Below are 14,761 nucleotides of genomic sequence, written 5' to 3'. Positions count from 1 at the left end.
GTGTTGTTTTCATATAAGAAGACAAGATCAGTACTTTTGTTTAATCATGCCTCTTCAATGCTGATACTATGTTCACCTAATCTTCTAAGTTCTAACCTAATTTCATTTTCTATGCATTATTATAAGATTTTCAATTCATAGTATTTTGATACATATTAACATCAGTTTCGTATAAGATAAGAAGGTTAATTATGATAAAAATATATAGAGTATATATTCTCTCTAGATATTGAAAAACTATGCAAATAAAATGTTAAAAAACTACACATTGATACGAATCAAATAAAACCTCATAGGATTATGTTTATCTTTGTATATAGATCATTATACTATATGGTCATGCTATCGACATAACACGTCCAACAAGCTTCTCCTTTATGGTGATCTTCTTTAAATATTTCTAACTATCCTTTAACTAAAGATTGGACCAAACTACCATTGCCCTTCGAACTTTCTCCATTCCCTACCTCTTCCTTTGTTCCATCTCCTTCTCATACTATTGGCAATTTCGAGGTCAAAATCTTGAAGCTTTCATCTTCAAAATCGATGCTTAAGTAAACTTTTTTTTGGATTTCATCAAATTTATTATAGAATTCAAGAATTGCGATTATTAGATTTCCCTTTAGATCCTCCTTTCACTAGAATACAGTATTATAGCAAAATTTTGATCAATTATTAGCGCAAAACAAGGGAAAGAGAGAGACATATATAGGTAGTGATAAGGATATAGTAAAACTAGACAATGACAAATTGAGAATTTATGGAGATTTTCATAACACTTAAATTAAACAAGATGGAAATAAAGTAATTCCATTAGAGTTTAAAAGCTAACACAGATGAGCTTGAACCCGTAATTCAAGCAGCAAATAAAAACAACAAATGGATGATTAATTTCTCGATGTTAATTTCTTTTCCCAGCTTTTCAAATTGGTGGTGTTGTTAATGGCGTTATTAGATGAAGCAGACACAATTTGAGACCTTAATCTCCTTGTGGATGAACGTGTTTCGAGAGACTGCGAAATTTAAGAATTAAGGTTTGCTGGAAAATTGATACTACTGAACGATCGGATAATCAACCTTTCAAGGGAATGCAGATACGTTTGTGCGAAAGAAGGGCCGAAGATAATAAGTATAAGTTGCTTCCTGAAGGCTGCAGCATAAGTTGATATCACTTACAGTTATCGAAGTCGGAATTTTTGGACAAGTTGTTTCCTGCAGCATAACAGCGAGCAGAAAACATTGATATATTTACTATACATTTTACAAGGAGTTTCGACTCTAGTCGGTGAGGTCGTTGCCTAGTCCTCAGAAATGAGATAGAATACTGTTTACGATACTCTTTGAGTCTCTAATCACCCAACTAAAGGAGATGATTCATAGGATCGGAATTTTGGTACATACAAAGGGGATCAACCCACAGATGAGGAGGTTCAAACAGCACTACAGCATCAGGAGAGGCTGTAGGAGCAGCAAGCAGCTTCAGAGCCTCATCTAATGTCCCCCGCGTCACATATCTTGACGTTTGTATAGCAATCTCTTCAAGAACCCTTGAGTTCCGGAGCAAAAACTCCAGAAATTTAAACAGGGGCTTCATTGATCTGCAAGATTCACGGAAACCAACAACCTTGACTGCCTTGAGATGCAGAAGGGGACATTTGGAAATCGTATTCCACAAATTCCAATAGTAGTCCACTTCAGATTTACTGCGAGACGCGTGCTCCAAAGCGCACTGCAATCAACACCACATATCTAGCATCAGGCACTTAACCAAACCAGATATTATAGGTGTTAAAGCGGACAACTTGATCTTTATTAGATGATTCAAGATAAACTGGATTAGTTGCAACTTGGACATGAATGTGATGAGATCATGAGAGTTAATCTCACGAGTAAATTTATCAGTCCTGACTCCTGCATAAAACAATCTTAGCACAACCATCTTGGCACCCTACAGTCATAGTTAACCCAGTAATGCCGCTCTATTGCTGTATAACACAAGTAACTTGGACAATATAAACCTTTGCCATGCTTGAAAGGCTCAACTACGGATATGTGAAAAGCCAACTAATTGCAAAAAGACTGGAGCATTATGGGACCTCGAGCTAAGTGAGTCATCACCTGAATATGAACCAAAATGAATGTGATTCAGGGGACTTGCTTATTAACTCTAAAGTCGTTAACTCGTTACGAAGTTGTCTCAGCTTAATACATTGCACGCCTTCCATCAGCACTAGCTGCAATCTTCTTCACTATGGAACATACATCGTTTTTATGTAGATTACTTGTTCTAGAAGATTTGCATGTTCCTTCAATCCGCAAGACTACAGCTTAGACTGACTCAGCACAATGATTCACAAGAGTTCCCAAATTAAGCTGTAGTAGCAGTACTTGTAACTCAACTTACCACAGACCAACCTAAAGTACTCTATCAATTATAGTTCGGGTCGGTAACTCAGGTTAGGTCAAATTAGTCAGTTCAGCTTAACTAGGTCTGTCATCTGTGTAATCTTTCACAACCTTGAGAGTTTCAGCATTGTATGTGCCTCACCCTACCCTTTCTTAAGGTGGATTGTTTAAAGGCTTGAAGACCGTGATACAATTAGTGGCTAAGCTTTCTGTGTGGGGTTTAGGGGTGTAAGTTCGGTTTTTGGTTTGGTTTTAGGTCAAAACCAAACCAAACCGAAATAAATTCGGTTTTGAAATTTCCAAACCAAATCCAAACCGAAATTCGACTCAATCCAAACCAAACCAAACCAAAATATGAAACAAAAAGCCAAACCAAACCGGATTTTTTCATCTTTCAAAATCCAAACCAAAACAAACCAATTTTTTTCATATTCCAAAATCCAAACCAAACCGAAATGAAATTAAATCAAACCAAGATAAAAACTAAACCGAATTTAAACCAAACTTTCTGATAATTTGTATTTTAAGTGACAATATTTTTGTATTTTCGTAATTAATATTAAAAAAAAAACACAAAAAAATAATAGACAATAATTCGGTTTTTTCGGTTTTCCAAAACCAAAACCAATCCAAACCGAAAAACCGAAAAATATTTTTTTTGAATCCAAACCAAACCGAATTTCAAAAAAAACCAAACCAAATTACTAATTCGGTTTGGTTTGGTTTGGTTTTCGGTTTTTAACCAAATAACTTACACCCCTAGTGGGGTTATTGGTTTATTTGGTATTCTGTAAACCCATTCTGCTCATGTAAAATTAAAACATCGAATTCCCCCTCTTCAAAAGAAAGAAATAATTGGCATATAATGAACATAATGTTTCACCAAACTCTTAGATTAAGTAGCGGCGGATTATCCCAAAATCTTTGACCAGGCTTTGGAATTTGGATGGCGACCTAAGTACACACTGAGCCAGGTGAGAGCACTTATCTTAGGAATAATAAAACATAGAAGTATATAGATGAAGACAGAACAAAAGGTACAAGAATTTTACCATGTCAGAACAATAGGAGAGTCTTATTTCTAAATTCTCCAGATAAGGTGAACTGTGTAGTAAGCTTGCTATCCCAGCATTATCCCATAGGATTACAGGTATGCACAGAATTAAACTCCGCCGTTCCGACCAAGGAGATGACAGGTTGTAAGCCTCACACATGGATACAGCCTAAGCACATTCAGCAACACAGCAACAACTTAAATTAATCAACTTTTGTCTTAGCAAATGCAGACCACCAAAAACACAAAACGGAAAATATTATATACGTGCATCTAACATAGTGAAGTTGCAAGCTAATCTATCCATGCCAAGTTGAATTAAAAAGAGGGAATAACATACTGAAAACACAGGACAATGATTTGGGATTTAATGACAATTTTTTCCTTATATGACATTAATATTAGTGACAATTCATTTCCTCATATTGAGAACTGAGAGGAAACGTTTCTTGTCTAGGAAAAGAAGGCGGGAGAACTGGACATGGTTATGCTGTTAAGCACGGTAGTTAATAAAAGTGAATGTATGAACACATGCATAGAGTCATTCTAAAGAGTCTCCCCATCAGATGCTCCTCTATAACATCAAGAATCGGCATTCCCAACTCCCAAGTACTTACTTTCTGCATTTCAAGAAGAGCTACATCTTAATTTCTCAGGCGATAATTAGAAAATTAGAACCACGCCAATTGTTTTTCTAAGAGATATTACATCATCCTTCAGACTTCAGTATACAGGAGAGAAAAAAAAATTGGAAAAGGAGAAGAGCCAACAAACTATCTTCCACATATTGTAAATTACATTACTTGTCCAAAACGAAACAGTAGGATATCTTTCAAAACCACATAAACTCCCCAAAACAGTATGTATATAATAAACTAATCTTAGGGTATGCTCGTCATGATATCATATAGGTCCACATTATACAACTTCAAGTATCATATAGTGCCTTATATATTGTAAAGTTTACAACCACGCCTAACTCATCCTCAATTTACTATAATCAGGTTCAAATGGTATCACACTGACACCAAAGAACCAAAATTGGAACAGAAAAAAGACTTAGAATATAATGAAGAAGCTTCTTTATTGAAAATGACACTAAAGTAGATATCATCAATTTCAATTATCAGCAATCCTTTCCTTTTTCTCAGAGTCTTTCCATCAAACTATTGGCAAAGTGGTTGGTTGCTTTCTACAATTGTCATAGAAATCTAATCTATAGGAAGCACTACATCATCAACAAAGACTTCAGCCTATGGTTATATCAAAAAAAAAAAATCTGTGAAATCTAAGAGAAACATGATAGAAAGAATAGTATACCTTAATGAACCATCCACCAAGAGTAACTGTCTTTACAAAACAAAGACTCTCAAGAACATCCCTTACAATATCTTGATTCCTCACAACACACCAAGTAGACGCGTAATGATGCTGAGGTCTAATATCGAAATCCATGGTAGCATTCATCAAACTCCCTACATCGCTCACCCGAACTTTCGTTCTGTACAAAGGACCCAAAACTTGCAAAGACGTCAGATTCGGACCCGAAATCTCCAACAAGCACAGATCATGTAGTTGTATATGATATTTGGGAGGTTGCTCCCCAACAATCCTCAACACCCTCAAACTAACTGACTCAATCTTCAGCTTATCAAACCCACTCCATTCTATCAGCTCCAACGTCTGCAACACAGGACACCCACACAAAACCCTAGAAATCATCTCCTCATCCAATTTAATTTTCGTTATACTCAGTAACTTCAAACAATTCCAATTATATAATCCTTCAGGAGAAAATCTACATGAACAAGTAACCAATTCCACCAAATTCGCATCATCATACAGAAATTCAGGCAAATTATACTCAACACCTGCAATCTGATGATAATTACTACTAGATTTCTGAGTAAAATCCAAACGCAAAGATTTGACCTGCTTTTGAACAGCGAATTTAATCCATTCATCAACGGAATTCGTATAATTTTGATCATACCTAAATTTGACGGAGAATTTCTCGATTTTTTTGCCAATGTGAAACCCTAACGCAGAGTCGACAAATTTGATGAAGGAGTTGCCATATTTGCGGTAGTTTTCGTCGGAGAAGTTGAGTGTGGAGACTGAGTTCCATACTGAGTTGAATCGTTTGGACAAAACGATGGTTTTCGCTGCTTCTTCGACGTAGAGGTGAGAGAGAATGTGAGCCAGTGCTAAATCGGGCAACTCAGTGAGTCGATCAGGAGCGATTTTGAGGCGTTTACCTCGCGCGAGTTCATGATCGCCGGCTAATTCGCCGGAAAGTTGATCGTCAGGTATTTGTTCGTCGACTACCATGAGAGTACTGCCAGAAACAAGTTTCACTTAAAAGTAGTGGAAGATGGAAAACTCAAGTGCAGATTGTTGCTTTGGTTTAACATGTAGATTGTAGTCTGTAGATATGTTCCTCGTCCTTTATTTTCAGTGTGCTCCTTATTCTAATTAAATTACCCTATTGTAATGTCAACTGTTTTTGTCCTCATCTACTTATACTACAATTTTTTGCACGCGATGCGTGCTTGAATTTTTTTCGAAACAGAAACTCGGTTTTCTTCGGCATAAGAGTCAAAATTTGAACATTTGACATACGAAGTATAATTGTTTTTAGTTGCAAAAATTGATTGGTTTAGTTTCTGTCACTTAAGTCTCTCACCATTCTTTTTTTTTTTACTTTTCAAAGTTAAATTCTATGAACAAAATAGAAATTTCATTGAATTTATTTATGATTTCTGATATTATAATTTTTTAGTTGATTTTTGAATTAAGTACAGTACTTCATACATTGTAAAGAAAGTGGACACTTTGATTTCAAGTCATTTTTTTCATAGGTTGTAGTTTGTAAGTGAATTTTTAAATTTTGTAAAGTTTACTCATTTTAGTGATTTGCATAACGTAAATTATGCAATTTTATGATTTTAGTTGACTTGTGAGTGATTGTTGTAATTATATTTTTGGTATCTTTGTTTGAAACCCCCTTTGATTTGTAAGTGAATTTGTAATTTAGAATAAGAAGGAGGGTAAAATAGGCATTTCAAAAAAGGACACTATTGCTCCCCCCTTCCCTTATATAATAGAGATAATATTGTGGAGAATGACAAAAAGAGAGTTAGGAAATATGTAATACTAGAAATGTAATGATTTTCAAAACTCACAACTAAAAAGTAAATAAAACCACTTTTTCTAGTAAAACAACTGTTTTGTTTTTAATTTCAAAAAAAAAACGAAAATTTAAAGCAAAAAACGATAATAAACAGGCCTTGAGTCAATTTAATGGTTTGATTTTTCATATTATTTTAGCTAGTATGTGAGCTAAATAATTTAATCAGGGGACAACGGTATTAATGTTCTTTGAAAAATATGATAGCAAGAGGAGTCGCTAGCTCTTTCTATTTGGCCCAATTTTGTTGTGAAATACCCCTAAAAATTCTAATGGGGCCACCATATTATTTGTACGTTCACTAGATCTATTTGGTCTTATCATTTTTTATTGGAAAATTCTATATGGTGGCCTCTAACTTTCAATTTTTTTATATGGTGACAGGGCTAAAAAAATATTACTAAAAAATATTTAAGTCATTTTAATTACCTGAAATTTTATTTTAGATACTACTCAAACGCTACTAAACATTTAATATTTTAAAAATTATTAAAAGAGACGGTCTAATTCTAAAATACCTAGTGAAAAACTAAAATACTCCCTCAAACCAAACCACTTAGGGCCTGTTCGTTATCGCTTTTTTTTCAGTTTTCAATTTTTTTTGAAAATTAAAAATCGAAACCAGAAAAAATAGTTTTCACTTTTTAGTTGTTAAAAATCATCAAACTCTTAATTAGCATTTTAACACCTAGTAAAAAACTAAAATACTCCCTCAAACCAAACCACTTAGGCCCGTTCCGGTATTAATATGGTTTTCTGTTTTTCAAAGTCATATGATATATGTCCTATAATGAATAAAAAATTAGTCAAATTTATTGGGAATGAACATGATAATTTTTAACAACTAAAAAGTGAAAACTACTTTTTTCTGATTTCGATTTTAATTTTTTTTTAAAAAAAAAAACTGAAAACTGAAAACAAAAAGCGATAACAAACGGACCCTTAATTTTTACTCCTTTCTAAGGTCTTGTTTGGTTGTATATAAGAAGTCATACTTCCTAGGAAGTTATTTATCCCATGTATTTGAAATTCCTAGGAAGTGTAAAATTGTGTTTGGTTGACAATGGGAAGTAGAACTTCCCATGGGAAGTTCTACTTACCTAGGGGGACCTAGGTAAGTAACTTCCTCCATTTGGAGGAAGTAGAACTTCCTAGGAAGTGCAAATTCCCATGATTTTGCCAATCAAACAACTTCATATACTTCTACTTTCTAGGAATTTGTACTTCCCATGATTTGTTTTGTCAACCAAACAAGACCTAAGCTTTTAACAAAGTTAGATGTGAAACAATACAAGATTCATATTTTAATGAATTTATAAATCCTCATCTTTTTGTTGCAAATCAATCATTTTATATAATGAGTTTCAACTACCCTTTAAACAATTAAACTCAGTATTTTTCAAGCTCCTTTAAATCACATATAGCCATATAGTAGTTGGTTCAGTTCGAGTCCATGTTTTTTTCTGAGTGAAGACTAAATCTTCAGGTAACATTTGACTCATATCTTTCCTACTTTTCACTTTTCAGATGCAACATTATTATTGATTGTTCTTCCATTAATACAGTGTTCATTTGTATTTGAATACAAAGGTCAATGGCAAAAACAATGGATGAAACATACACAATATACAAAGATGAGAATCAACCCATTGAAGATCGAGTTGAAGATCTTCTTAAAAGAATGACTTTGGAAGAAAAGATTGGTCAGATGACTCAAATAGATCTCTCTGTTGCTTCTTTTGATGCCATCAAGACTTACTCAATAGGTAAATAAGCAATCTTTTGAGCTTTTAACATTATCAAAACTCAAGATTTTCTTGATATTTTCTACTTATTAGAGATATCAGCACAGATGTTTGAAAAAACAATGCATTAATCAGGTTTTTAATTAGAGATATTAGAAAAACAGCGTGAAAACTCACATGTTGCAGACTTGTAATTACTAAAAAACGGAGGGAGTATATAAAAAAGAATATTTAATGACTATTATAATATTTGGCGAGTGGTTCGAACAAAAATGATGTCCCACACCCTACTGATATTTTGGAATCTTTGATACTGCAAAATCTTTGTTATTGATTGGAAATTAAATTTTAGTTATAGATACGTACTTTGACTAGTTTTTTGAGCCGAGCTTAGCTTTCTGATTGGCTAATGAACATTTCGAGTTAAGTTTAAATAACGTTATCAACTAGTATAATATTCTGATATTTTGGAATCTTTGTTATTGATTGGAAATTAAAATTTTAGTTGTAGACACGCACTTTGACGAGTTTCTTGAGCCGAGCTTAGCTCTCTGATTGGCTAATGAACATTTCGAGTTAAGTTTATGTTATCAAGCTTAGTTAGGAAAATCACTAAAATCGTTATATGGTAAATATATGTGCAGGAAGTGTGTTGAGTGGGGGAGACAGTGCACCTTTAAAGAGAGCTACAGCTGAAGATTGGATAAACACAGTCAATGGATTACAAAAAGGAGCTTTGGCTACTCGTTTGGGTATACCAATTATATATGGAATTGATGCAGTTCATGGCAATGCCATTGTGTATAATGCCACAGTATTCCCTCATAACATTGGTCTTGGTGCTGCTAGGTAAAGTTGTTGCCTATCACACTTCTTAGTTCTTACTTTTTAGGTGTCATTTTTAAGGAAATTAATTCTTCATAGTAGTACCTTCTTAGAAGTCTAAGGCCCTGTTTGGGAAATAGAGTCTAGAGTTTAGCTGTTAGAGTTTTAACTTTTTGTTTCGCAGGTTTGACAACTTTTTTTTACAGATGTGTTTTGTAACAATTAACTGATTACTAGTTATTACCAAGTAATTCATATTTCCAGCAAACTTTGATACAACATACATGCATGATTGATGATTATGTCATTATCAAGGTTGTTGTTGTAGTTTTTCATTTTTTTTTGCTTTAATCTTGTCAATTGTCATTATCAAGGGGGGTAGTTGTAGTTTGTCATCATCTCTGCTAGCTATATCAATGAATATAAGATAATTTTGGAAAGGTGCATAGCATATGGTGATAGTTTAATTTAAGTATAGTTTGTGGAGCAGGTGAAGATTTAGTCGTTCAAAAAGAATCAATTGAGATCAGTGCCCATAAAGATGTAAGATTGGTGGCTGTTTTACATTGTTTGGTTGGAAAAATCTAGTAGAAAAGATGTACCAATGCTAAGAGTATTATGAGCTAAGATTAGTTATTTCACGGCGGTGAAGAAATAGAAAGAAAATGACTAAGATATAAGATTGGTTGGTTACTCCATTTATTACCAATTTGTTTTAGAATGAAATCCTGTCGAGCTTGTGGTTAAACTCTCCTCCGTGCCGACTATGAGTACTTGATGCTAGTTATAAGTATTGGAATTATTTCCCAAAAGGAAAAAATCAACTCAGGAATTGGTGTAATTTGGAGTTACTATTGTCAACTTGCTTCTAGAAATTCCTATCTATTGAATGCTCAACCTTATTTGTTTACTTGAACTACTTATATCCTAGCTGGGATTTGTGGTTTCAGTTTTTCCTTGAATCTGTGCATTCTAACTAAGTAAATGCAATGCAAACAAAATAACATAAGAAGCCCTTGAAAATAACTACTGACATAGACAATTAGACATTCTACAAATTGAAAGATGAAACAATAATCTATTCTAAGTTTTTAACATAGTGCTTATCTCCAAGACATACTAGCTGCTAGCTTTAATGATGTTGATCATTGAAGAAAAATGTTAATTACTTCTGCTGGATGTAGAGATCCAGAACTTATTAGGAGGATTGGTGTTGCTACTGCCCTGGAAGTCAGAGCTACAGGGATTACATACGCCTTTGCTCCTTGTATTGCTGTAAGCATCTTTCAGTCTGCACAGCAGCTCTTTAAGCTATATCAGTTCGTTTAAATATTTGCAATTTCTGCCCTATGCCCAAGACTTTGCAAAAGGAAGGTTCACCCAGGTGCAGGCACAACACGCGCTGTGCGTCAGGGTAAGCATCAATTATTGCGTAGCCTGATGCATTGCGTGTTGTCCATGCACCTAAGCAATTTTTTCTATCAAATTGTTTGAACTTTGAAGTTGCAAGAAAAACTATAAATACTTCAATTATAGATATCCAAATGTAATATAGGATAATGGTAAACCCCGTTTTAAGTGAGGTTACAGAATTGTCCTAACAAATTCATATATTTCAAAACATTGAGAATTGAGATATCTAGCCATACTCTTGCATGGTTCGTCTAATCTAACAGTTGTTATAATTCTCAGGTCTCTAGAGATCCAAGATGGGGACGTTGCTATGAGAGTTATAGTGAAGATCCCAAGATAGTGCAGGAGATGACTGAGATAATCTATGGTTTACAGGGAGAAAGCCCTGAAGGATCTCAAAATGGCATTCCTTATGTTGGAGGAAGGTATGCACCACATTAGTTACAGCTCTGTTCGGCTGAACAGCAAATATTTTCGATACAAATTGTAAACACAAATCATTTTCCAACAGAATATACAATCTACAAGACACTCTCTGCATCATTTTGTAGTATATCGTTTCTCATATATCAGAATTTCTGCATTAGAATAAATGTTGACTCAAACTATATGTATGTGCTTTCGGAAAAAAAAAAGGGACAAAGTTGCAGCTTGTGCTAAGCATTATGTTGGTGACGGAGGGACAACTGAAGGTATTGAAGCAAGTAACACAGTTGTTGACAATGCTGGATTGTATGAAATTCACATGCCTGCCTATCTTGACTCCATTAGAAAAGGGGTATCCACGATTATGGTCGCCTATTCTAGCTTGAATGGAGAAAAGATGCATGGACATGGTAAATTACTCACTGATTATCTCAAGAACACTCTCCAATTCAAGGTAAATAATCGCCTTGAATCACCGTAAGACATTGAGACCATCTCATACAAATATTTCCTTTTCCCCAAACTGCATCAGTATAATTTTCTCTGTTATTTGAATATGTAGGGGATTGTAATCTCTGACTGGGAGGCACTTGATAGGATGACTATTCCCCCTCGCGCTGACTATACAAACTCCGTCTTGGCAGGAGTTCAAGCTGGATTAGACATGGTTAGTAACTTCAAAATCATCCTCTGGTTAATAATCACTTAGCACTTCATTTGCACTCTTATGTCCCTCAGAGATGCCAGTTTTAACATTTGATAATGTCTTGGTTTGTTATATATACAGATTATGGTCCCTTTCAAGTTTATTGAATTCATTGACACTCTAACCGACCTGGTTAAGAAAAACTATATTCATATGGAGCGTATTGATGATGCTGTCAAGAGAATTTTGCGAGTCAAGTTCATAATGGGTCTCTTTGAAAACCCTATGGCCGATTTTAGCCTGGTTAATGAGCTTGGAAGCCAGGTAATCATAACTAAGACACTTTTCGGTCTGAAGGAAAACATTATATATTTCCAAAGAATGGTTTTTTCTATTTTCCTCTGTTTCCTTTCAGATTGATGTTTCATTATTTTTTGATGCATTTTGCAGGCTCACAGAGACTTGGCGAGAGAGGCGGTAAGAAAATCTCTTGTACTGCTGAAGAATGGTAAAGAAGGAGATAGTCCATTACTGCCCATCCCTAAAGGAGCATCAAAAATACTAGTAGCTGGTACCCATGCTCACAATTTAGGTTATCAGTGTGGTGGATGGACAGTTAGTTGGCAGGGATTAACGGGTAATGACGGCACAAGAGGTAAGCTAAATCCTTAAATTGCTTTTCTCTATAATTCTTTTTATCAAACTAGCATATACTCCTTCCTCCTGAGAGGAAAAGTCACATATATACTAATAGAAAATCTACAAAAAGTAGTCACCTTTCCTGATAGGATTCATTGGTAGTTCTATTAATATCACAAATAATTTTGTATAATGACTGATGATCAGACGGTCAGTTAGAAAGAAAAAATGAAAAGGTAACAATCTGAGCCTTCTGGTGATATATATGATGATGTAATGCAAACATCCTCTAAGATTAAAAACTTACAGAAAAATATATTCTAAGGTTAGGCAAAATGTGTAGAAGTTGAATGGTCGGAAAATTAACATTTGGTGAGACTGTCTGAACTCTGAACTAACTGAAAGATTCCTGTCTACATATCATTGAGCAGGAACAACAATCCTGGATGCTATAAAATCTAGTGTCCACCCGAGTACAGAAGTTGTATACAAAGAGGACCCAGACAAAGAATTCGTCAAGTCCAATAACTTCACTCATGCCATCATCGTGGTAGGTGAGCTCCCTTATGCAGAGTTCGATGGAGATAGCCAGACTCTCACGATGATCGAACCAGGCCCCACTGTGATCAACAATATATGTGGAACTGTCAAGTGTGTGGTTGTTGTCGTCTCTGGCCGTCCTCTAGTGATCGAGCCCTACATTGCCTCAATCGATGCCTTAGTCGCAGCATGGTTGCCTGGTTCAGAAGGTCAAGGAGTTGCTGATCTGCTGTTTGGTGACTATGAGTTTACTGGAAAGCTACCAAGGACATGGTTCAGAGATGTTGATCAGCTTCCCATGAATGTTGGAGATCCACACTATGATCCTCTTTTCCCCTTTGGATATGGTCTGACAACTGACAAAATAATTTTATCAGAAAATGAGTGAAGGATTGAAGATAAATGATAAGAATCAAGAATTCTTGGCAGAAAGTGTACCAATAATCAATCTCTATGAAGGAGATAGGAGAAATACTATTCAGAGCAGCTTGTGCAGCAAGATGGTATTTGTACACTTTGATTTGTATAGAGCTGGCAGATAGGTCGTGTCGTGTCAATTTCACATTCATGTCAAAAAAGGTTGTAAATCAGTTGAGTGTTGAGACTAATCTGGTACTAACCTGCCTTATTCAATCAAACAGGTTAACTGTTTGACCTTGCTTAAGGGCCTAAGATCATGTAATCTTCAAATGTTCTAGTAGTTACTGTATTACAATGATGCAACATTCAAGACTTTCACATACCAATAGTACTTAATAATCACAAAATTTCTCAACCTATGCTACCTATTCTGACAGGTAAAACAAAATTTACTGACTACCAGCAATTTCACAGAGAAATTTCTCAAAACCAAGAGCAGAAGCCTGAAACTGAATTCAAGTCATAGCTTGGCATGCTATACTAGCAGCCAAATCGCGGACTACTCAATTCTTTGCAACTATTTGTATGTTTTGCAATGTGATTGGGAGGTGCGATAAGAAATGTTCCTATTTTGATCCTATTCGCGCTGTAATTGTCTTCATAGTCACTAAGGGTAGTGATATAGACAACATTCAATCTCGGTTCTTGAGAAAACAAAAGATATTAAACTGATTTTGCAGCTTGAGAAAATAGACGGTGTAGTAATTACAAAGCAACAGATCATCCAACACATGATTAGTAGCTTAATAGCAAAATGCTGCATAGTGTTATGTTTATAGTGTGACATAAAAGAAGTAGCTATGCCATTCATCATCCAACCTTCAAAAAACAGATTCTGGTTCCAAAACCGCGAACTAGAACTAACAACAAAGCAAGCAAGTTCTCTATCTTTTGAGTGGTTGAAACTTATATACCATGCGCTCAAGGCTATTTTTTGTTCAATTCATATTCTTTGCTCATTTGGAGCGAGCTCTACAAATGAAAAATTAGAAAAGAAATGCACTTAAATGTATGGTACACCCGGTTTTATAATATGATTGCAGCCTTATGGATTGGCTCACTTTTCCTTCTTTTCTTGGATCAATCATACGGTGCCAACGTACCATAAACATGAGTACATATGTAGTAGTAGCCTCATTAGACCGTACATCTTTCTCGGTATATCCAGATAATAGGTAGGAGCATAAACTGAAATATTATAGAGCTACAAAGATGGTTATTACCTTCCATAAAGATGGTTAAAGTCTTGAAACATATTTTTTCTCGGTTACAAATTTATTGCAACTCAGCATGGGGAGAAGGAACAAAATTTAAGAACCTATTACCAAATAAAATTATATTGCAATTAATTTGAAACTTGTAGAAAAGGTGTTGCAATATAGGAAACAAAAGAAGTATATTTAAAAAAAATTATTGCTAGTTTATGAAATTTCATCGTGACCGATATTTTAGCTTAT

At 34.8% G+C, this 14,761-nt stretch overlaps 2 protein-coding genes across 3 annotated transcripts; one reads left to right on the top strand and one right to left on the bottom strand.

The window, feature by feature from the left end:
* Positions 1-1,151: 1,151 nt before the first annotated feature.
* Positions 1,152-5,912, bottom strand: LOC104909121 (putative F-box protein At1g49610). The gene is made up of 3 exons (XM_010698324.3): positions 4,781-5,912; positions 3,459-3,629; positions 1,152-1,729 (listed from the first exon to the last, which is right to left on the bottom strand). Exons 1-3 carry the CDS (start codon positions 5,789-5,791, stop codon positions 1,361-1,363), a joined length of 1,551 nt encoding a protein of 516 aa, XP_010696626.1. The 5' UTR covers positions 5,792-5,912; the 3' UTR covers positions 1,152-1,360.
* Positions 5,913-7,980: 2,068 nt separating this feature from the next.
* On the top strand, positions 7,981-13,607 carry LOC104909120 (uncharacterized). 2 transcript variants are annotated; one of them, XM_010698321.4, is made up of 10 exons: positions 7,981-8,136; positions 8,241-8,416; positions 9,040-9,244; positions 10,405-10,495; positions 10,913-11,058; positions 11,270-11,513; positions 11,622-11,726; positions 11,847-12,029; positions 12,156-12,360; positions 12,776-13,607. In XM_010698321.4, the coding sequence occupies exons 2-10, from the start codon at positions 8,245-8,247 to the stop codon at positions 13,270-13,272; spliced, it is 1,848 nt and encodes a 615-aa protein (XP_010696623.1). In that variant the 5' UTR covers positions 7,981-8,136; positions 8,241-8,244; the 3' UTR covers positions 13,273-13,607. The 2 variants fall into 2 exon arrangements, with proteins under 2 accessions (XP_010696623.1, XP_010696625.1); XM_010698323.4 differs by having other exon boundaries at positions 7,985-8,136; positions 8,216-8,416.
* The last annotated feature ends 1,154 nt before the right edge of the window (positions 13,608-14,761 follow it).

This window comes from Beta vulgaris, chromosome 8 (genome assembly GCF_026745355.1).
Source record: "Beta vulgaris subsp. vulgaris cultivar EL10 chromosome 8, EL10.2, whole genome shotgun sequence".
Lineage (NCBI taxonomy): Eukaryota > Viridiplantae > Streptophyta > Magnoliopsida > Caryophyllales > Amaranthaceae > Beta > Beta vulgaris.
Note: the sequence above shows the minus strand (reverse complement) of the source record. Positions and strands in the feature narration are given on the sequence as shown.

What these genes read in the sequence shown, in the direction of transcription:
- LOC104909121 (XM_010698324.3), bottom strand. Translation starts at nt 5,791, where the DNA reads ATGGTAGTCGACGAACAAATACCTGACGATCAACTTTCCGGCGAATTA. An exon ending in TTGGTGGATGGTTCATTAAG is followed by an intron (nt 3,630 to 4,780) that starts GTATACTATTCT and finishes GAATGTGCTTAG; the next exon opens with GCTGTATCCATGTGTGAGGC. An exon ending in TCTCCTATTGTTCTGACATG is followed by an intron (nt 1,730 to 3,458) that starts GTAAAATTCTTG and finishes TGTTGATTGCAG; the next exon opens with TGCGCTTTGGAGCACGCGTC.
- LOC104909120 (XM_010698321.4), top strand. Translation starts at nt 8,245, where the DNA reads ATGGCAAAAACAATGGATGAAACATACACAATATACAAAGATGAGAAT. An exon ending in AGAACACTCTCCAATTCAAG is followed by an intron (nt 11,514 to 11,621) that starts GTAAATAATCGC and finishes TTGAATATGTAG; the next exon opens with GGGATTGTAATCTCTGACTG. An exon ending in TTCAAGCTGGATTAGACATG is followed by an intron (nt 11,727 to 11,846) that starts GTTAGTAACTTC and finishes TTATATATACAG; the next exon opens with ATTATGGTCCCTTTCAAGTT.